The sequence below is a fragment of the Pleurodeles waltl genome, chromosome 3_1 (assembly GCF_031143425.1).
Source record: "Pleurodeles waltl isolate 20211129_DDA chromosome 3_1, aPleWal1.hap1.20221129, whole genome shotgun sequence".
Lineage (NCBI taxonomy): Eukaryota > Metazoa > Chordata > Amphibia > Caudata > Salamandridae > Pleurodeles > Pleurodeles waltl.
In genome coordinates, this window is record NC_090440.1 from 398297135 (window position 1) to 398321137 (window position 24003).

At 46.1% G+C, this 24003-nt stretch overlaps 1 protein-coding gene across 1 annotated transcript in view; it reads left to right on the forward strand.

Moving 5' to 3' along the window:
* Positions 1-24003, forward strand: part of TUBGCP4 (tubulin gamma complex component 4) — a 339555-nt gene that overhangs the window by 87718 nt on the left and 227834 nt on the right. Inside the window, exons 6-7 of the mRNA XM_069222595.1 lie at positions 21743-21822; positions 23392-23593. Coding sequence (XP_069078696.1) covers positions 21743-21822; positions 23392-23593 — 282 coding nt within the window. The remainder of the gene's footprint in view (positions 1-21742; positions 21823-23391; positions 23594-24003) is intronic.

The window sequence follows — 24003 nt, forward strand, 5'->3', positions numbered from 1 at the left end:
GTGCAGTCGACCCTGCTGGACCTCCCGTTTGATGGGGACAGACTGTTTGGAGCCAAGGCAGATTCGGCATTGGAACGATTTAAGGAGAGCAGAGCCACAGCCAAATCGTTAGGACTGCAAGCTCCTTCTTCCTCTGCCTCTTCTAGAATTTTCAGGAGGTTTCGGGGATTTGGGCGTGGCTCTTATTCCTCTTCCTTTCGGGGGAGGTTCCAGCAACCCGCCTCTTCCCTCCCCTATAGGTCATTTAGAGGGAGGGGGAGGGGTGGGGTCCGTACCAGAGGAGCCTCTCGACAGCACTCTTCCTCGTCCTCTGGAGGGGTGCAGCAGGGGAAGCAGCCTTAGGCTTCCACCGTTTCCCACTCACTCCTCTCCTGTAGGGGGAAGATTACAGCATTTTCTCCACAAGTGGAAGTCTATCACAACGGACACTTGGGTTCTCGGCATTGTGGGAAAAGGCTACGCCCTTCCCTTTCGGGAGTTCCCGCCCCGCCCATCTTATTGTTCAGAAGAACACCTCCTGTTGCTAGAACAGGAGGTTCAAGTCCTCCTTTCAAAGGGCGCGGTAGAGTTGGTCCCAGAGCAGGAAAAGGGTCGAGGTTGTTACTCAAGATACTTCCTGATTCCCAAAAAGGATGGTCAGTTGAGACCAATCCTGGATCTGAGGATCTTGAATTGGTTCCTCAAACAGGAAAAGTTCAAGATGCTGACCCTAGCACAGGTGCTTTTGGCGTTGAACAAGGAAGATTGGATGGTGTCTGTCGACTTGCAGGATGCTTACTTTCATATCCCGATACTCAAGTCGCACAGGAAGTATCTCCGGTTTGTGGTAGGGTCGCAGCACTATCAGTTTGCGGTCCTCCCGTTTGGTCTTACTTCAGCACCTCAAGTCTTCACAAAGGTGATGTCAGTGGTTGCGGCGGAGCTCAGAAGGAAGGGGATAGCAGTATTCCCTTACTTGGACGACTGGTTGATCAAAGACAAGTCCCCGGAGCTTGTGTCGCATCATCTGCAGTCAACAAGCAAGTTGTTGTTCGACCTGGGCTTTTCGGTGAACGTGCCCAAATCTCACCTGGAGCCCTCTCAGCGCCTCCTGTTCATAGGGGCAGTACTGGATACAACATTGAGTCGAGCCTTTCCTCCGCCTCAGCGGATTCAAGATATTCAGGAATTGGTTCCAATGTTTCGAAATGGAGCGGTAGTTCCAGTCCTCAAGGTCCTTCGTCTGCTCGGTCTGTTCGCCTCCTGCATTCTGTTGGTCACGCATGCTCGCTGGCACATGAGGGCTCTTCAGTGGTGCCTCCGAAGGCAGTGGTCTCAACACAAGGGAGATTTAGAAGGTACTGTCAAGATCTCCAGAGATGCTGCTGTGGAATTGAAGTGGTGGATTGCGGGCAACAATCTTTCACAGGGAAAGCCGTTCGCGCAGTCGCCACCAGTGGCCACGGTCATAACGGATGCTTCCACCCTAGGATGGGGAGCTCATCTGGGGGATCTGGAGATCAAAGGGCTTTGGTCTCCAGAGGAACAGGTGTTTCATATCAATCTGTTGGAGTTACGGGCTGTACGTCTGGCTCTCAAGGCCTTCCTCCCATCCCTTCGTGGTCAGTCGGTACAGGTCCTGACGGACAATACTACCACGATGTGGTACATAAACAAACAGGGAGGAGTAGGGTCGTACCTTCTCTGCAGAGAAGCTCTTCGGCTATGGTCCTGGGCAAAGGACCATCAGATTTGCTTGGTGGCAAATCATCTGGCCGGGGTCTTGAATGTACGTGCGGACAGTCTCAGTCGCCAATTCTCGGCAGACCACGAGTGGCGTCTCCATCCAGATCAAGTCTGTTTATTCTTCCAGATGTGGGGGTTTCCTCGGATAGATCTGTTTGCCACTCGGGAGAACGCGCATTGCCCGTTATTCTGCAGCCTCCAGTATCCGATGCAGGGAGCGTTGGGGGACGCGTTTCAGATAACCTGGTGCGACCAGTTGCTTTACGCGTTTCCCCCCATACCCTTGATTCCTCGAGTGTTGAGGAAAATTCGCCAAGACCGGGCCCAAGTCATCTTAATAGCTCCGGATTGGCCAAGGAGGGTATGGTACTCCGACCTTCTCCAACTCTCAATGTGCCCTCCGCTCCGTCTCCCTCTCAGGGCAGACCTCCTCTCGCAGTCGCAGGGGCAGGTTTTACACCCCAACCTCCAGAGTCTGCACCTACATGCTTGGAGATTGAACGGGGCAACCTGAGTTCCTTCTCTCTCCCGCCTGATGTAGTGGATGTTATCTTAGCGGCCAGGCGACACTCCACTAAATCTATCTACGCTAATAGGTGGTCTAAATTTGTTATGTGGTGTGGAGAGAGACAGATTGATCCCTTACATGCTCATCTGTCACATGTTTTGTCTTTTGCACTGTCTCTAGCGCAGAAAGGTTGTGCAGTGGCTACCATTAAGGGTTATTTGTCGGCCTTGTCAGCCTTCATTTGTCTTCCAGACCAACCATCGTTATTTAAATCCCCTATTGTTCTCAGATTCTTGAAAGGTCTTCTGAATCAATATCCTCCAAAACCATTCGTTATGCCTCAATGGGATTTGTCCTTGGTCCTGACTTTCCTTATGGGGTCCCCTTTTGAGCCTATGCATTCTTGCCCCTTAAGGTATTTGGTTATTAAAACAGTATTCCTGGTAGCTATAACATCTGCAAGGAGAGTGAGTGAGTTGCAGGCCTTATCGGTTAAACCCCCTTATATAACGTTTTATGGGGATAAGGTGGTGTTGAGGACCAAGGCTGCTTTCCTTCCGAAGGTTGTTTCACCCTTCCATTTGGCTCAGACAATCACTTTGTCCACGTTTTATCCTCCGCCTCATCCTTCAAAGGAGGAAGAAAGACTACATCGCCTGGACCCAAAAAGGGCGTTGAGCTTCTATATCGACAGAATGAAGGATATCAGGCTGGAGGATCAGCTGTTTGTCGGATACGTGGGCAAGAGGAGAGGAAAGGCAGTCCACAAGAGAACACTCTCCAGGTGGGTTGTTCTTTGCATTAAAATCTGTTACTCTTTGGCAAAGAAGGATCCGCCTGAGGGCATTAGAGCTCACTCCACCAGAGCTAAGTCGGCCTCTTCGGCCTTGGCCAGGGGTGTTCCTGTGGTCGACATCTGCAAGGCCGCAACTTGGTCGTCCCTTCACACTTTTGTGAAACATTACTGTTTGGACTCTGAGGTCAGAAGGGACGGTCATTTTGCACGGTCAGTGCTGCAGGATTTCTTGGTTTGACCATTTAGGCACCCACCGCCGGGCGTGGTACTGCTTTGGGACTCTATTCATCAGGTGAGGAATCCACAGGTAGTTGTATCCATCAGAAGAACGAGTTACTTACCTTCGGTAACGACTTTTCTGGTGGATACATTAGCTACCTGTGGATTCCTCACGGTCCCACCCGCCTCCCCGTTGCCTTTTTGGTCTCTCCAAGCAATCCTTGAGTGTGCTCCTTTTGGTCTTCAAAGTTGCAATACATTTTGCATATATGATATTTGTATATATGTGTATATTTATATATAAATCTATATATATATTGGGTATATACATGATTCGTATGTATAAATATATTTATTTGTTAAAAAAAAAAAAAAAAAGAAGGTTATATTAAATCTACAGCTATTTTATTGCAATGTTGTGTGATTTACAATATTAAGAGATGTTGCTTTGCTCTTTCATTGCATTGGGTTATTATTATTCTCATGCACGTAAAAAATGTTGGTACTGTCATCGGCACGTCGGCGAGGACCTCTTATTGCCTGTATGACGTCAGACGGCGTCGCGTGGGCTAGAGTGACGTCCTCGTCGACGTGCAGAGACTAGTAAGAAGATTTCCGTCGAATGCTGGCGCCATGGGAGTATTCATCAGGTGAGGAATCCACAGGTAGCCAATGTATCCACCAGAAAAGTCGTTACCGAAGGTAAGTAACTCGTTCGTCTAACCTTTACCTGGTAAAGGTTAGGTGCAAAGTTACTTAGTGTGTGGGCACCCTGGCACTAGCCAATGTGCCCCCACATTGTTCAGAGCCAATTCCCTGAACTTTGTGAGTGCGGGGACACCATTACACGCGTGCACTACATATAGGTCACTACCTATATGTAGCTTCACATTGGTAACTCCGAATATGGCCATGTAACATGTCTATGATCATGGAATTGCCCCCTCTATGCCATCCTGGCATAGTTGGCACAATCCCATGATCCCAGTGGTCTGTAGCACAGACCCTGGTACTGCCAAACTGCCCTTCCTGGGGTTTCACTGCAGCTACTGCTGCTGCCAACCCCTCAGACAGGCATCTGCCCTCCTGGGGTCCAGCCAGGCCTGGCCCAGGATGGCAGAACAAAGAACTTCCTCTGAGAGAGGGTGTGACACCCTCTCCCTTTGGAAAATGGTGTGAAGGCAGGGGAGGAGTAGCCTCCCCCAGCCTCTGGAAATGCTTTGTTGGGCACAGAGGTGCCCAATTCTGCATAAGCCAGTCTACACCGGTTCAGGGGACCCCTTAGCCCTGCTCTGGCGCGAAACTGGACAAAGGAAAGGGGAGTGACCACTCCCCTGACCTGCACCTCCCCTGGGAGGTGTCCAGAGCTCCTCCAGTGTGCTCCAGACCTCTGCCATCTTGGAAACAGAGGTGCTGCTGGCACACTGGACTGCTCTGAGTGGCCAGTGCCACCAGGTGACGTCAGAGACTCCTTCTGATAGGCTCCTTCAGGTGTTAGTAGCCTATCCTCTCTCCTAAGTAGCCAAACCCTCTTTTCTGGCTATTTAGGGTCTCTGCCTCTGGGGAAACTTTAGATAACGAATGCAAGAGCTCAGCCGAGTTCCTCTGCATCTCTCTCTTCACCTTCTGATAAGGAATCGACTACTGACCGCGCTGGAAGCCTGCAAAACTGCAACATAGTAGCAAAGACGACTACTGCAACTCTGTAACGCTGATCCTGCCGCCTTCTCGACTGTTTTCCTGCTTGTGCATGCTGTGGGGGTAGTCTGCCTCCTCTCTGCACCAGAAGCTCCGAAGAAATCTCCCGTGGGTCGACGGAATCTTCCCCCTGCAGCCGCAGGCACCAAAAAGCTGCATTACCGGTCCCTTGGGTCTCCTCTCAGCACTACGAGCGAGGTCCCTTGAATCCAGCAACTCTGTCCAAGAGACTGCCACAGTCCAGTGACTCTTCAGTCCAAGTTTGGTGGAGGTAAGTCCTTGCCTCCCCACTCCAGACTGCATTGTTGGTAACCGCGACTTTTGCAACTTCTCCGGCCCCTGTGCACTTCCGGCGAAAAATCCTTTGTGCACAGCCAAGCCTGGGTCCACGGCACTCTAACCTGCATTGCACGACTTTCTAAGTTGGTCTCCGGCGACGTGGGACTCCTTTGTGCAACTTCGGCGAGCACCGTTTCACGCATCCTCGTAGTGCCTGTTTCTGGCACTTCTCTGGGTGCTACCGGCTTCAGAGAGGGCTCCTTGTCTTGCTCGACGTCCCCTCTCTCTGCTGGTCCAATTTGCGACCTCCTGGTCCCTCCTGGGCCTCGGCAGCATCCAAAAACGCTAACCGCACGATTTGCAGCTAGCAAGGCTTGTTGGCGTTCTTTCGGCGGGAAAACACTTCTGCACGACTCTCCACGGCGAGAGGGATCCGTCCACCAAAGGGGAAGTCTCTAGCCCTTTTCGTTCCTGCAGAAACCTCAGCTTCTTCTGTCCAGTAGAAGCTTCTTTGCACCCGCAGCTGGCATTTCCTGGGCATCTGCCCATCTCCGACTTGCTTGTGACTTTTGGACTTGGTCCCCTTGTTCCACAGGTATCCTAGATTGGAAATCCACAGTTGTTGCATTGCTGGTTTGTGTCTTTCCTGCATTATTCCTCTAACACGACTTCTTTGTCCTTAGGGGAACTTTAGTGCACTTTGCACTCACTTTTCAGGGTCTTGGGGAGGGTTATTTTTTTAACTCTCACTATTTTCTAATAGTCCCAGCGACCCTCTACAAGGTCACATAGGTTTGGGGTCCATTCGTGGTTCGCATTCCACTTTTGGAGTATATGGTTTGTGTTGCCCCTATCCCTATGTTTCCCCATTGCATCCTATTGTAACTATACATTGTTTGCACTGTTTTCTAAGACTATACTGCATATTTTTGCTATTGTGTATATATATCTTGTGTATATTTCCTATCCTCTCACTGAGGGTACACTCTAAGATACTTTGGCATATTGTCATAAAAATAAAGTATCCTTTATTTTTAGTATAACTGTGTATTGTGTTTTCTTATGATATTGTGCATATGACACTAAGTGGTACTGTAGTAGCTTCACACGTCTCCTAGTTCAGCCTAAGCTGCTCTGCTAAGCTACCATTATCTATCAGCCTAAGCTGCTAGACACCCTATACACTAATAAGGGATAACTGGGCCTGGTGCAAGGTGCAAGTACCCCTTGGTACTCACTACAAGCCAGTCCAGCCTCCTACACTGAGTGAATGCACAAGAAGCTGTCAACTAAGCCCAGCCAGACGTGGATTGTAAGGCACAGAAAGATTTAAGTGCAAAGAAATGCTCACTTTCTAAAAGTGGCATTTCTAGAATAGTAATATTAAATCCAACTTCACCAGTCAGCAGGATTTTATATTACCATTCTGGCCATACTAAATATGACCTTCCTACTCCTTTCAGCTCAGCAGCTACGACTTCAATACTGTATGAGGGCAGCCCCAATGTTAGCCTATGAAGGGAGCAGGCCTCACAGTAGTGCAAAAACGAATTTAGGAGTTTTACACTACCAGGACATGTAAACTACACAGGTACATGTCCTGCCTTTCACCCACACAGCACCCTGCTCTAGAGGTTACCTATGGGCACCCATTAGAGGTGACTTATATGTGGAGAAAGGAGAGGTTTAGGCTTGGCAAGTACTTTTAAATGCCAAGTCGAGGTGACAGTGAAACTGCACTCACAGGCCTTGCAATGGCAGGTCTGAGACAAGGAAAAGGGGCTACTTAAGTGGGTGGCACAAACAGTGCTGCAGGCCCACTAGTAGCATTTAATCTACAGGCCCTAGTCACATAGAGTGCACATTACTAGGGACTTATAAGTAAATTAAATAGTCCAATCAGGTATAATTCAAGGTTACCATGTTTTAAGGGAGAGAGCATATGCACTTTAGCACTGGTTAGCAGTGGTAAAGTGCGCAGAGTCTAAAAAGCCAGCAAAAACAGTGTCCAAAAAGTGGAGGGAGGCAGGCAAAAAGTTAGGGGTGACCACCCTAAGGCTGTCAGGTCTAACATGTGTCCCCCCCCAGCTGAAAGTGGGGAGAGCTACCCGACCTCCTGGGAGCTCTCATTGCTAAGGCGGAAGTATCTGGAGAGACCATCAGCATTGGCGTGGTCAACCCCTGGGCGATGCTCCACTGTAAAGTCCATCCCCTGTAGGGAAATGGACCACCTCAAGAGTTTTGGATTCTCACCCCTCATCTGCATGAGCCATCTGAGGGGCCTGTGGTCTGTCTGAACCCGGTAGTGAGTCCCAAACAGGTAGGGTCTTAGCTTCTTCAGTGCCCAGACCACAGCAAAAGCTTCTCTCTCTCAATAGCTCTCCACCTCTGTTTCCGTGGTAATAGCCTTCTGCTAATAAAGACTACTGGTTGGTCTAGGCCCTCCTCATTTAGCTGTGCTAGGACCGCCCCTATGCCATGCTCTGAAGCGTCTGTCTGCACGATAAATTCCTGGGAGTAGTCAGGGGCCTTGAGCATGGGGGCCGTGCACATGGCTTCCTTCAGGGAGTCAAAGGCTTTCTGACAAGCCTCTGTCCAATTCACCAACCTAGGTTGTTTCTTGGAAGTGAGTTCTGTCAAGGGTGACACAATGGTACCATAGCCCTTGACAAATCTGCGGTAGTATTCTGTGAGGCCTAAAAAGGCTCTCACCTCAGTCTGAGTTCTAGGTGGTTGCCAGGCCTTGATAGTTTCAATCTTGGCCTGGAGTGGCTGCACCTTGCCACCACCCACTAGGTGTCCCAAGTACACCACGGAACCCTGCCCAATCTGGCACTTACTAGCCTTGATGGTCAGGCCTGCCTGTTGCAAGGCCAGAAGCACCTCCTTGAGGTGGAGCAGGTGTTCCTCCCAGCTGGAACTGTAGACAGCTATGTCATCCAGGTAGGCTGCACAGAAGGCATCCTTGCTAGCTAGGACCCCGTTAACCAACCGTTGGAAGGTAGCGGGGGCATTTTTCAATCCAAATGGCATCACCCGGAACTGGTAATGGCCATCAGGGGTTGAAAATGCGGATCTTTCTTTAGCCCTCTCAGTCAGGGCGATCTGCCAGTACCCTGAAGTAAGATCAAACTTACTCAGGAACTTGCCAGTGCCCAGCCTGTCAACGAGCTCATCAGCTCGGGGGATGGGGTGAGCATCCGTCCGTGTGACTGAGTTGAGACCCTGGTAGTCCTCACAGAACCGGAGTTCTGGCTTCGCACCTGGGTCAGTAGCCTTAGGGGCCAACACCACTGGGCTGGCCCAGGGACTACTGGATTTCTTGATAACCCTTAGAGCTAACATCTTGGAGACCTCCTCCTTGATGCTGGCCTTCACCTTATCCGATAACCTGTAAAATGTTTTCTTCACAGGGAGACTGTCACCGGTGTCAATGTCATGAACACAGAGGTGGGTCAGTCCAGGAGTAAGGGAGAACAGGGGGGAGAACTGCTCCAACAGCTCATAGCAGTCTCCTTTCTGGTTTAGAGTCAGGGAGTCAGAAAGAATGACCCCTTTCACTGACCCATCACCTTCTTGGGCAGAGAGGAGGTCGAGAGAGGTTCACTCTCCTCTTCCATTCCTTCATCTGTGACCAGAAGCATGTTGACCTCAGACCCCTCAAAATGAGCCTTTAGTCGGTTAACATGGAGCACCCTTAGGGGATTCCTAGGGGTTTGGAGGTCCACTAGGTAAGTGGCCTCCCCTTTCCGCTCCTTTACTTCAATTGGGCCAGACCAGCGGTCCTGGAGAGCTCTAGGCTCTACTGGCTCCATTACCCACACTTTGTCTCCAGGTTGAAACTCTACCAGGGTGGCCTTCTGGTCATACCAGCGTTTTCATTACCTCTTGACTGGCGTCAAGGTTACTTTGGGCCTCTTTCTAGAAGCAGGTCATCTGGTTGCGGAGGGCCAACATGTAGCTGACCACATCCTGAGGGGGTGCCTTTGGAGCTTTCTCCAACCCCTCCTTGACAATGCTTAAGGGTCCCCTGACAGGGTATCCATAGAGAAGCTCAAAGGGACTGAACCGCACCCCCCTCTGGGGGACCTCTCTGTAAGCAAAGAGAAGGCATGGTAAGAGGACGTCCCACTTACGCCTCATGGCCTCAGGGAGGCCACCAATCAAGCCTTCAAGGTCTTGTTGAATCTCTCCACAAGACCATTAGATTGGGGGTGATAGGGTGTGGTAAACTTGTAGGTTACACCACACGCATCCTACAGACTTCATGTATGCAGACATGAAGTTAGTGCCTCTGTCAGACACTATCTCCTTTGGGAATCCCACACGGGTAAATATCCCCATCAGAGTTCTGGCCACCACCTGTGCAGTTACGGCCCTCAGAGGGATTGCCTCTGGGTAACGGGTGGCATGGTCCACCAAAACCAGGATGAACCTGTTGCCTAAGGCAGTTTTGGGGTCCAATGGACCAACAATGTCGATGCTCACCCTTTCAAAGGGGGTGCCAATGACAGGAAGTGGAATCAGGTGGGTTTTAACCCTTTTTCCTGCTTTACCACTGGACTGGCAGGTAGGACAAGATCTACAGAACTTATCTGAGTTTGTCCTCATTCTGGGCCAATAAAAGTGGGTGACAAGCCTGTCAAAGGTCTTGCCTTGCCCCAAATGTCCTGCCAGGGGAATGTCGTGAGCCAGACCCAGTAGGAAGGTTTGGTAACACAGGGGGACCACCAGCGCACGCGCTGCCCCAAAGGCCGGAACCTTAGGCTCCCTGTAGAGGAGATCATTCTCCCAATATATGTGGTGATCGCCATAGGCTTCACCTGCCGCCTGGTCTGAGGCTTGCTTCCTCAGACCCTCTAGAGTGGGACATTCTTTCTGCGCCTTGCAGAATTCCTCCCTGGTGGGTCCACCCTCAACTTGCCAGCCAGCAAGCTCAGGAAGGTCACCTAGGGTGGCGATGTCTTCCCCAGTTGGCTCAGGAGCCTCGTCAACCACTGCGGGAACTTCTGGGACCAGTTTCCCTTGCCCCTTGCCCCTCCTCTTAGCAGTTCTCTGGGCCATTGTTCCAGGCTCCAGACGCCCTTGACTTCCCTCTCGGTCAGCCATGGACCGTGTGGTCATGCAGACCCACTCAGGTAACCCTAACATCTCCAGGTGAGATCTGAGCTCTACTTCTTTCCAAGCAGTATGCTCAAGATCATTGCCTAACAGACAATCTACAGGCATGGCAGGACTCACAGCTACTTTCAGAGTACCAGAGACCACCCCCCCCCCCACTCAAAGGGAACCAGAGCCACTGGTAGGTGACTCTCACGATTGTCAGCGACTATGACCTGGTGGAATGTATTAGGGACCATCTGCTCTGTTGACACCAGCTGACTCTTGATAGTAGTCACACTGGTTCCTGTGTCACGCAGAGCCTCCACCTTCTGCCCATCAATGGTGACCCACTGCCTGTACTTGGAAGTATTTTGGGGCATGTGGGTTTTGAGCACCATCTCTCCTTCTCCCAGGGACAATAGGGAAATCTCTACCTGTTCCCCAAAACTATCTGGGTCCATCTCCCCCCCGAGCGCTACACTAGTCAACCCAGGTGTCTGTCCGGTAGTGGACGGTGCTCGCTTGGAGCACTGGGGGTCGCCTTTATAGTGACCATACTGGTAACACTCCATGCATTTGGGGTTGGATTTCCTTGACCTATCATATGTCCCTGGCTTTTTCCCAAATCTGGAAAAGGAATGGTTGCCACCCCCTCCCTGGGAATTCCTTTGGGGGCCTTTGGAGAGTTCCTTATCTGTAAGTTTATCTCCCCCCTCTTTCTTCTGTTGGGAACCCTGACAACCTTTGTGGGTGTCCCCCCCCCCCCCCCCCCCCCCCAGTTACCTTCTTGGACTCTCTGGTGCTAACCCAGAGGTCCGCCTCCTCAGCAAGCTTCCTGGGATCAATCAGCTTACTTTCCACTAAGTGCTGGCGCAACTCTGTAAAAGTACTATTAAGCATATGCTCTCTCAGAATCAAGTCATATAACCCTTTATAATTATCTACTTTGTTGCCCCGCACTCATCCATTCAGTGCCTTACTGGAAAAATCAAAGAAATCTACCCATGTTTGTGTGGTTTGTTTGGTGCTATCCCTGAACCTCTGACGGTATCCCTCAGGGGTCAGCCCAAACTTGGCAAGTAAAGTGGCTTTCTGAAGTGGGTATGTGTTTTGCTCAGGTTGATCCAATGTGAGAAGTGTGTCCCTCCCCAATGGCGGCACATAACCCCACATAGCTACCCCCCATTGACCTTCAGGAACCTCATGAGCCCTTAGTGCACCTTCATAAGCAGCTAACCATTTATCTATGTCATCTCCCACCACAAAACTGGGCACCACATTTTTGGGTATACGAACCTTCTTTTCTCCAGCAGGTCCTGTCAGTATGCTGCCACCATTATTGCTGGATTCAGACTGCTTTGCCTTGAGATCCAGCTCCTTGAGACTCAGTTCATGAGCCAATAATAGTTTCTTTTCAGCCAAGGCTCTCTCAGCTGCAGCTTCAGCTCTTTCAGCTTCAATCTGTTTGGCTTCTCTTTCAGCCTCAGCTTGCTTGGCTTCTCTCTCTGCCCTTCTTTCCTCCTGTTGAGCCTCAATTTTCAGCTTTGCCATTTGCAATTGGAACTCCCTTTCTTCTCTCCTTTCCTCTGTGGTCAGTATTTACACAGAGACACTGCTCCCTGGTCTGGAAGGGGGCACAATTGCAGTGGTAACACCATCCACAGATAGCAACAAATCCTCTGAGGGGCCTCTTCCTCATCCTCTTCTAAATGGGCTTCTGTCCAGGCCCTCAGCGCCACTTGAAAGTCCTCCTTTTTGGAGGCCCCTTGGGTGGGTACCCTCATTGCCCTGCAGAATCCTTTTAGTTGTTTGACCGTATATGTATCCAACAGGACTAGGTCAAAGTCTCCTATCTGAGACCCAGTCAGAGACATGTTGAGTGAGGATTTAGTTTTGGAAAATTGTCAGGAAAAACGAATTTGCAAAAAGAGATAAAAATCAAGCTGACCTTCAACTGTGGGTAGGTAGTGAAATACTTAGCTACTGTATGTCACTGCACAAATACAAGTCCTATCCTCACCGCTGATCACCAATGTTAGAAATTGGGTTTTTGGTTGGCACTCAGGTTACCCCTGTCCAAGCAAAAACCCTCACTCTAGTCAGGGTAAGTCACACACAATCCAAGATTATCCTGTGCCCACACTCTGGTAGCTTGGCACGAGCAGTCAGGCTTAACTTAGAAGGCAATGTGTAAAGTATTTGTGCAATAAATCATACAATACCACCATATAGCACCACAAAAATACACCACCCAGTGTTTAGAAAAATATATAATATTTATCAGGATAATTGTAGGTCAAAACTAATAAAGTTGCAATGTGAATTTGTAGAGATATCACTGAAAAGTGATATAAAGTGCCTTAAGTCTTTAAAAAGCAAACAAAGTCTCTTTCAAGCACAAAGTACCTGGTTTGGAGTGGAAAATCTCCTCAGAGGGCCACAGAAGAAGAGATACGTGAAAAAATGGTGTGTGCGTCGATTTCTCCCCAGCACACACGGACTTTTGTCGTTATTTTCCACGCGGGGAAGTCGTGCGTCGTTTTCCGGCACGCGGACAGTCTCTTTCTGTGGATCGCGGGAATTACCAGATGTCCCGGGTCTGTGCGTGGATTTTCCTGCTTGTTTTCCGGCTGCGCGTCGTTCTGCGGGGCTGCGCGTCGAAGTTTGGCTCTCACGGCAGCCGTTGCGTCTATTTCTCCTCTGGAGGTCGGGCGCCGTTGTCCTTGCGAGGCCGTGAGTCGAAGTTCCGGTCGTCCAGATGGCGTTGCGTCGATCAGCGTCGGTGTGTGGCGTTTTTCTCACCGCGGAACAAGCTGTGTGTCGAAAATTTCGGCGCACGAAGCATCCAAGTGAAAAAGAGAAGTCTTTTTGGTCCTGAGACTTCAGGGAACAGGAGGCAAGCTCTATCCAAGCTCTTGGAGAGCACTTTCACAGCCAGACAAGAGTTCAGCAAGGCAGCAGGCCAACAGCAAGGCAGCAGTCATTGGTAGAAAGCAGACAGGTGAGTCCTTTGAGCAGCCAGGCAGTTCTTCTTGACAGGATGTAGTTTCTGGTTCAGGTTCCTTCTCCAGCAAGTGTCTCATGAGGTAGGGCAGAAGCCCGGTTTTATACCCAAATGTGCCTTTGAAATGGGGGAGACTTCAAAGAGTGGCTAAGAAGTGCACCAGATCCCCTTTCAGTTCAATCCTGTCTGCCAGGGTCCCAGTAGGGGGTGTGGCAGTCCTTTGTGTGAGAGCAGGCCCTCCACCCTCCCAGCCCAGGAAGACCCATTCAAAATGCAGATGTATGCAAGTGAGGCTGAGTACCCTGTGTTTGGGGTGTGTCTGAGTGAATGCACAAGGAGCTGACAACGATGCCTAGCCAGACGTGGATTGTAAGGCACAGAAAGATATAAGTGCAAAGAAATGCTCACTTTCTAAAAGTGACATTTCTTGAATAGTAATATTAAATCCAACTTCACCAGTCAGCAGGATTTTATATTACCATTCTGGCCATACTAAATATGACCTTCCTACTCCTTTCAGATCAGCAGCTACTACTTCAATACTGTATGAGGGCAGCCCCAATGTTAGCCTATGAAGGGAGCAGGCCTCACAGTAGTGCAAAACGAATTTAGGAGTTTTACACTACCAGGACATGTAAACTACACAGGTACATGTCCTGCCTTTCACCCACACAGCACCCTGCTCTAGGGGTTACCTAGGGCACACATTAGATGTGACGTATATGTGGAGAAAGGGGAGGTTTAGGCTTGGCAAGTACTTTTAAATGCCAAGTCGAGGTGACAGTGAAACTGCACACACAGGCCTTGCAATGGCAGGCCTGAGACAAGGAAAAGGGGCTACTTAAGTGGGTGGCACAAACAGTGCTGCAGGCCCACTAGTAGCATTTAATCTACAGGCCCTAGACACATAGAGTGCACATTACTAGGGACTTATAAGTAAATTAAATAGTCCAATCAGGTATGATTCAAGGTTACATGTTTTAAGGGAGAGAGCATATGCACTTTAGCACTGGTTAGCAGTGGTAAAGTGCGCAGAGTCTAAAAAGCCAGCAAAAACAGTGTCCAAAAAGTGGAGGGAGGCAGGCAAAAAGTTAGGGGTGACCACCCTAAGGCTGTCAGGTCTAACAATGACCAACCCTAACTCCCTCTCGAGTGGCGTCAGACTTTTGGAAATGACGCTGTCAAGATGTTGTGATAGCCCCAGTTGCAGTTATTGTGTTTCTAAGTCCTATACTAAGATTTAATCTTTGAAAAATTGTATCTTTGCTTGTGTATGTTGGATTTTTGTCCTTTTGGTCTTGGTTTACTCAGATAAATAATGGCTATTTTTGTAAACTAGTGTGGAGTACTTTTGGTGTATGTATGTGTGTGTGTGTGTGTGTGTGTGTGTGTGTGTGTGTGTGTGTATGTATATATATATATATATATATATATCTGTGTATGTCTGGATCTGTGTGTGTTAGCTTAGTTGTGAGGGTCCCTACTTCGACAGGGTGCAAATCACTGCCAACTACAGATCCCATTTTCAACATCTAGTGTTAGTGGTTCCGGGCTCGGACACAAGAATGGGGTGGCTTCTTGCTGCAGAGCTAGTGTGGTGAGGCATGGTGGTGACCAAGATGCTGTTTACTAATGCTTTGGTTTCTTGTCTCCCTAAAACTGAATGCTTTGCCCAGGCCCTCACTGCAAAGAAATGACTGTCTGCACCAATCTTCAGTTCTTGTGGACAAGGATGGAAAACGGCGTTTTAATACGGCACTGGTTTCATCAAAAGTCATTGTTTGCCTTGCATCCTTTAATGCCATTACTATGGGGTGTATCATTTATAACCCCAATTAGTATTTGTGATCTCGCATGCCTCTCAGCTTAGCCGTACTTTACTCTTTACTTAGCGCAGCTTTTCTACTTTACTACAGAGGGCGAGGTGTCTTCTGAGGGCTGAAAGCTCTCTTCCCGGTCCCCTTCCATCTAATGCAACTTGTTTTAATCTAATTAACGGACACATTATATATTTGTTTTATGTTTTTTAAATATTGTCACTTGCCTGCCAGAAATTTCAAACAATATTTTGACATTGAAGGTCACTACTTAACTGTCACAAGAAGTGCTTTGGGCTGCAATGTGGGTAAAACAGTGCAGGCTTTACGTTTAACCAGTGCAATAGTCGAATTGTGACCTGGTAGACCCCGACTCTGCTCTCATTATACCGTTTCCATTCTTTCAGTAACCATCCTAAATATTTATAACGGTCAGTGCATCACAATGGGAAGTTCACAGTAGACCGCATTGCAGTGTCCGAGGGCCATCAATACAGTTGTCTCCGTTTGCAAACGTTTCTTAAATGACATCATTCCCAGTGCCCTTTGTCACGGGCAAGTAGAGGTTTTCTAGTTTTTTCCCACCACTTTAAAACCTAATTAAAATACAAAGTCCAGTAGAGTTCATACATAGCTAATGAAATATCACTGACATTTAATGCAGTTGTTTTTCAGGAGATGCTTAGACGGGTGTGATATGGCCTTGCTTCATATTTGTTGTGGCTCAGTCATGAATGGCACTGATGTATACTTTTGTAGAGAAGCTAGTTCTCTCCATCTCCCATTTTTTTCACCAAAATAATTGTGCCTCGGAATACAGGATTGGTCATCTTGTGCTCTGGAATAGTATTGCCAATTGTGTTTAGCAAATATGTAGACAATTAATTAAGTTTTCCATTTTCCGTATTGCTGGAAATATTAACGTTTATGCTTTGTTGGCTTGTTGGCCCGTATCAACTATGTTATAATGTAAACTGTGGCTATGAGCAATTGCTAAACTTAACAGCTCATCAAGTGCCACAAAAGAAACTTCATAACAAGATAAGGTGCCCCCACTGATAGCAATAAAACACTTCTGTGAAAACGATCCATGTGAATGAGCAGTCTCTTACGAATAAAGTGCATGAATACTTTTAAACTTTTTCAGTTATTCAGTTTATATCCTTTTGTCAGACAACAGATCGGAACACATTGTAAATTGACATAATTGGCTATGTATCAGACAATGTACAAACGTGTGTGTGCTCCCAGCAAACCATGATACAACAAAGTGCGTCTTTAACACCAAGGTTGTGAGTATCTTAAAGTACAGGATATTTTAATTTCCAACACAGGTGAGATCTGGAGCAACTAGTTCATTATTTTTCAAAAACCGTCCATGTGGGGAAGTTATATCATTGCTTGTATACCCCACTATCAATATTAATTGTTCAAAGGGATAAATAACAATAAGCCAAGAGCCAAACCCATATTGCAGGGTTTGACCCCTCAGTAAGTTGTTAGTGTTTTATTTTCAGTCTGATTGATGACCTTGCTCTTTTAGATGTCAGGGCTTTTCAATCTCTTAACCTTTTGAGGCCTCCTCAGGACGTGTGAGGTTATGGAGTCTCCCTGGTGAGTTTTATGAGATAGTGTGAAAAGCAGAATGGAGTAGTTAGGAGACGAATGTATTGTGGGTGATATGGGCACTTATTTGAATGTTTGTGACTACGATGGGGAGGGCAGAAATTCCATGGCCTGTGTAAGTCCTGGAAATAAACACTGAAAGCAGAGATCCATCTCGAATGGTCTAGTGTTGGAGTTTCCCAAAGTGTTTTTTTCTGCACCATTCCTTCTCCTCTTTTGTCAACTAGCTCTTAGTCTCACTCTCAATCTGCTTGAACTCCATCTCATTTTTCTTCTCCATTTTAGAAATTGGAAACCGAAGGTCACTCCATTTCTTATTTTTTCCTTCCTTTCTGCTATACTGCGATCTAAGCGTAGAAACAAATCTGCACAGTTTGGGGCCTGTGGTTGGATATGAGAAAGTACGTGTTTGAGATCATTCCTCAATCCATGATAAAGTACTGACTCTCTCTTGGCCTCCAGCCACCTTAGTTTTACTAATAAGTGATAACTAAACGAAATAAGAAATTAAAAAGACCACTCAAGTTGAATCATCTGAAAATGAAAAGGAACAGCATAAAGAGTTGAGCTTTATCTGTGTGACGAACTACAAAAACTTTTTTGCCTCCCCGCTAAATTACTCCAGAGGAGCTAGAGGTACAAGACCAAGCCTATCACGAGAGGCCTTGCGGCTTCATCTGCCCCGCCAGGTGTGGAAGGTGGGACTAAGAGCGTTGGATTACTGCCAAAAGATGCTTCCCTCACCCCTCAGATTAGGGACAGTCACAGTTCAGCTAGTGAACGAGTTGGTAATGGAGTCAAATGAGCAGGCAGCTGTTCAAACCAAGCCTGTAGTGCGGCATTTTCAGCCCAAGAAGCGGCTAAATCTTCTTGAAGACCCTGGAAATAACGGTGCAAAAAAAGGTTCCGTTCTGCTAAGGTGTTAGAAATTGGTCACACTTCACATATCTGAGTCTGAATGCTTACACAGGAGCAGGATGTAATCCCTAACCGCCCTCACTTGGAAGCATTAACCACAGAATGAATATTAAATGGTGAGGCAAAGCTTAAAAGAGGGGAAGTGCTTGGATGGGGATACCTGAAAGTAGACCCCCTTTGTGACAAAGGCCTTCTGCTAGATCTTTGCATTCATTCAGATTCACAATAAATATTGTTAAAACTCCGATTCTCTTTGAGTAATTGAGATTAGAGTCCGTGTGTGAAATCAATTACTCTACTCTTTGGAGTGCTTCAGCGATGGGAAGAGAAGCCAGAGACTAAGCTGAAGAACTGTTAAAACAAACAACCGTTATGTACAACCATCACATTTACCTGTTGACAAAGAAAGGGAATCTCCTGCAAGCGATGGAATGTTTATGTAATACACACCTGTGTTTGATCACTTGAATCTTTCAAACTCAGTTTTCTTTTTCTAGAATGGGTCTTTTTTTGGAGCAACAGACCACTCAGTTTTTTTTTTTTCCGAAGAATGATTCAGCACTCTTTTATGATCAAGGCGACTTTGATGAGGCTCCAAGTTTTAGTGCAGTTAGTTTCTAAACATCTGAGTCTCTTATTGCATGCCTAATAACCGGCTTTTCTGCACAGAGTCCCCTACCAGTAGCCATGATCAGAAACTAAATGTTATCCAGGAGAGTTCCAAGTCATTCACTTACTTTTTGCATGAAACAATAGTTTTGCAGCCTTACTCCTCGAAGGCCCAAAGATCTCCCCAGCTTACTTTCACAGTTTTCTGTACCCCGATCCTTGGCCAGCGCTTGATCTTTGTTTTCTGCTTAACTACAGCAGGGACTCAGGAGCGCTGCTACCGTTGCCAGGTCCTCCCATTGACCGGGGGTTTGTAGAGGGTGGTGGCAGTCTTTTATTGGCAGCCCTGCCCAAGATGGCCCCCAAACAGATGATTCTCACTGAATTTCGTGAGATTGCAAGCACACGTTCTATATAAAAAAAAAAAGGGGGGGGGGGGTGCGAAATCCAGCACGGTGTTCTAAACTTTTCCTCAAAACCTCAAGTCCACATGGTGGCGGACTTGCTCAATGTGGTAACACATGTAATCCAGCTCTAATAGGACGGAAGCACAGGCCTGAAATGCAAGCAGTAAGTTTTGCCACATTCTGTCTACCTCAGGTAATTACTTATTGAGTCAGCAAGTTCCCCAGACTTAGTGGAAGATCCCCACACTCGGAAGGGATATCTGAGTGTCACACACCAAATAATTATTACAGAGGGTAAATTATTACTGTCCTACACATTTAGCACATGTATGTTTGTTGAATTTCTGATCTAGTATTTTAATCAGTTTAATCCTCTTTTCCTATTCCCTTGCCTTCGGAGGAGTGGAGTGTTATGTACGTCGCCACCTCAATTCTCATCCTATTGACTGAGCTTTACATTAAGCCTTCTACTACTACACTGATTTGCTTTCCCCTATACTAAAGGTGCCTTAACTCGAATCATCTTACTCTAGTCACAGCACCTAGATTGACCTCTATACTTTCCAACCACTCTGCCTATGCGCTCATTTTTTTTGTAACAGACAACCCCATGCCCTTGCATTTGTTCTATTATTTTATTTTTATTGTCTCACTGGAAGCAATATGTTCAGTTATCGTCCCCTTTCCCAGGTAATGGGAGAACTACCCACTTCCCCATCCATTTTTTCCAGTCCTCTTTTTTTCTTTTAAGCACAGACTGTTAACTAACTCACTCCGAGATGATTCGCCTCATTTCATTTCAATCAGCTTTCCAATCAGTTCCTATTTTTCAATTAAAAAATAATTTTCTTTAATTCAAAACATATTTTTTTTTCTGCAGCAGTCGGCCGACCTCCATGTTGAGGCGTACAGAAAAGGCAATCACTTTTACTTTTAAATGCTTCGAATCATAGTCATTTCTTTAAATAACCCTAGAATTTTTTTACAGTTCGTTTTAGACACTACGTAAATTGTGGGAGATTTTTTCAAAATAGGCCCATTGCTGACCTTGAAATGGCATAGACGTGTGATGCATCTGTGGGTCAAAGCACATATATGTCAAAGTGTATTGGAGATATACTTTAAGGAGTCGTGCAATAAATCTTAACGACTGAAAAAAAACACTTTTCTGCCTGACCCCCAGATAATTTTCTCAGATCCTGAGAAGGAGAATTGTGTTCTAAAGTGAAATGTCTTTGGGTTTCTTCTTGCCAGATGATAATCTTTGTCCTTGTCCTAAACAATGAGGTTGAAGTATGTCTTCTCTACACTTTAAGAACAATTGCCCTTAAGACATGTGCAGCGCCTATCTCTTCCTCCAAATTTTATTTTCTTCAGCTTCTTCATTGTTTTAAGGTTCCCGTCGATGGCCTGTAAAAAGACCCAAAAATGCCAGTGGCTGATAAAGGGAAGACTCTCAATCTTACACTGTGTGGGTGTCCACCCGGATACTGGAATTGAGTTTTCTGTTTGTGGGTTCCTTCAGGGGTTTGTGGAGGTCTGATGTCGGCACTTGGCAAGTTTCCTCCTCACTTCTAGCTGCCTCACACTGTCCTGAGATACATACTAACTCCATCAGGCATACTGACCACTCATTCATCAGATTACCTCCTTTACCAGACCCAATTACAACGCTGGCATTCCAACAGAATAACTTATCCAGGCATGCAGTAAATTGCAGTGTGTTTAACCCCCTATAATGGTACACGCTTTATTCCACGTGCCTTTGTTAGGTGCTCATTCTCCGCAGCCAATCTATCCAGTCTTCTAACAGTTCTCTTTCCTGTGATAGAACGCTTCCAGAGGCAGGATTCTCCTTTAATCATAGGCATGGTCAGAACCCCTTACAACAGTAGGTGGTGTCCAAGTGCCCCATTAGCCTTAACACTATTAACCAGCTTGGCAGAAGACAAAAGCATAATCCGTAAACATATTGAGTGAAATCCAGATGCACCGATTTACAAATAGCCTTGGTGATTCTGCTCTGTTCCTGATTAAAATCTTAACATATATGCAATAAAACCTTAAACATGGGATTAAACAGCATCAATATCTATGACATGAGACATGATAAATCAGCGAATTATTGATCTCTCGGACTACAAATATTGTGTGTGTGTTTTGTAGGATGCTGAGTGATGCTAGATGTACACTAATCCACACACTTTTTTATGTCTAGATGCATTTTTGAGGAATCATATAAATTGGAATAAGTTATGTTACAGTTGTAAACCTTTTGAATTTTGCTATGAATAATGAATGGTGCGCACCCTCCATTGTAGTGGACTTTCACTTCTCAATACTCTAAGATTTTGGGTTATTTGTGCTCCTTTTTCCTTCCTATTGCTTTACATTGGGCATCCAATGGTGTTCCTTCCTTTGCAGTTTCAGCTTAACGATTTTCGGGTCCTGGTGCAAGAAATATTTGGGGGGAGGGGCCCTGTTTGCAACAACTTTGAATTTTATTATCCTTTTTTTGCCAATTCAGACCTGTTGCCCAACAAGATAGAATTAAATGTTGAAGATTAAGATACAAGAATACACCGAAAGTAAGCAATAGAAAAACTTCACTTTCCCTTGGGCCCTTTTGAAAGGAGGGGAATCCACTTTGCCCAAGCTTTAAAAAAATTCTGTTAATCAGTGACGGTTTCCACAGAGTTATCCTAAAGCTGGACCTGTATTTTTAGTCTCGTACTCAAACAGATCCCTGAGGTATGCAATGTTGAATATACAGTGTAAGTAACAATGCTGTAAAATGGCAAGTCTTTACCATGAGATTTGTCCCAAAATTTAAGTTGGTGTGCCTTGCAGGAAAATGAAATTGAGGCTTCTAATTAGTTAAATATCTGTTTCTATTTTTTGAGTGTATAAACTGGAAATTTCTTGCACCATAATTTTGTGGTTTAGGTGCTGTACCATGCTGAAATGTTTTGTCACTTTCACATTCATTTTCAGACTTAGCCAATATAATGATGACATCTTGCTTTTCTGCAGATCCATGGTTGTCAGATCCTGGAAAATGTCCACAAGCATAGCTGTGGAGGGCTGCCTCCTGTGCGCAGTGCCCTGGAAAAGTAAGGGTTAATTTGTCTTTGTGCTGTAGCATATATATTAAATGTGTTGCAGATGCCTGAACTATTACATATTAAGCACACATTTTAAAGAAGAATATATCTGAAACCCCAAGATCTGGGTAATTAATCAAAAGAAACCGGATAAGTTGACTAGAAAAGGTGAGATGATAGGATTTATTTTTAAATGTTTTCAAGATTGTAAGGCCTTAAGGGCCTGGTTACGACTGTGGCGGATGGGCTACTCCGTCACAAAGGTGACGGATATCCCATCCGTCGTATTACAAGTTCCATTACACCCTAAGGGACTTGTAAAACGGCGGGCGGGGTATCTGACACTTTTGTGACGGAGCAGCCCATCCGTCACAGTCGTAATCAGACCTTAAGTCTCTAAGTCCTCTTGAAGAGAGCATGGGAGACTATAGATGCGCTTAATTTTTTTAAGCCCTTACCATTTAATACATGTATGGAGTAACTAAATGAGGGAAGAATTAAAATCATTAAATTGGAAATTCTAAATAAAGCTCTGTGCAACGGCTTGGTATATCTCAAATTGGTTCATATAGCACAGTTTTGTTGGCGCAATAATAATTGCTTCATGATATGATTTGAGCAATCTGTACTGATCTACATAAGTCAGGCCTCTATCTAGAGTGGCAGAGTAGCTGAGAGACTCTGTCTGTAATGCTCTAAAGCAGTTACATGCAGTTGAAACCTTATTGCAAGCACTTTTCCCCATCACCTTTTGTGTGTTTGATGTAACAACTTACGTTGGCCAAGGATATGCCCAGATGTGGGTCTTGTGATCACACTGCCAAGCGATCCAAATTGTACCTCACTAATGAGACCTAGCAAGGCCAAAACTTGTCAGGGATTGTTTGTATTCCCTCCTAGAAGGGACCTCGCTTGGCAGTTTGAGATGGACCTTGCACATGAAAAGCAGAGTCAGTACTGATGTGTATAAGGTAGACCTCTGTCTAGAGTGGCATAATGTGTTAGACACGACAGGCTAAAGTGCTACCCAGAGCAATTGCAAGTGGTTTAAACTATTTGCAAACATTTCTCCCATCACTTTTTGTACTGATGATTAGAGTAAGCCATGAAGAAATCTTATTTTAGCATAGAGCCATAGGACTGGACCCTAATTTATCATGTTTATTGATCTTGCACTCGATTGTGCTGCATAACAGTATGCTCTTTATGCCCTCTCATTCGATGTTAAACTGCCCATGTGGAAATTAATGCAAATAGTTCATACTGCAAATAGCCCAGACAGATTAATATGTAAGCCAATGTACTAAGGTCAACTGCAGTACTGCAGAACCACCACAGTGATGTCCAGGGTCAAGCTAAATAGTAATGTTCATTTTAGCGATGCCCTTCTGAAGCTGAAAAACAGACATTTGTCACAAAACATGCACAGAAGTGTATTAGTTTGAAGTTTATGTTGAGATTTGTGAACCTGTGAGAGTATTTAATCCACTAAATGGTCTGTTTAGTTGGGTTTTTGGTTGTATTGGACAGATCACTTTTCAAAAAGTATTTTCATCCTATATATATTTTCTGCTTTAGAATCTTAGCAGTGTGTCATGGGGTCATGTACAAGCAAGTTTCTGCCTGGATGCTGCATGGTCTTCTTCTTGACCAATATGAAGAGTTCTTTGTCAAACAAGGTCCGTCATTGTCATTTGGGAACGTTTCTACTCAGGAGGAAGATGACGACCTTGGCATTGGAGGGCTAACTGGCAAACAGCTGCGAGAACTACAGGATCTGGTAAGACAATGTGAATAAAGTTCTAGTATGCAAAATGTAGACTATGTTAACATTGTAGTTAACAAAGTCTGCTTTTTACAAGAACCCAGTTGGACTCAGACTGCAATGAATGCGTCATTGAAATCTAGTAGATTCCCTGAATGTTTGAAAAAAGCATATGTGTTGCCAATACTGATGAAAGCATCTTTAGACTCAAAGGAATTGTCAAATTACCATCATATTTCTCAGGTACCCTGTTTGGCAAAACTGCTTGAAAACACAGTTGTTGGCCAACTGTTGACCTTTGTGGAGACAATCATCTTTTCTACCTCTGCTGGATGAGTTTATGAAGAGATGCAATATGTAGATTATGGTACTTTCAGTTTTAGATGACAGTGCCCCAGCAGGCCTTATCCTATTTGTTGTGTTGG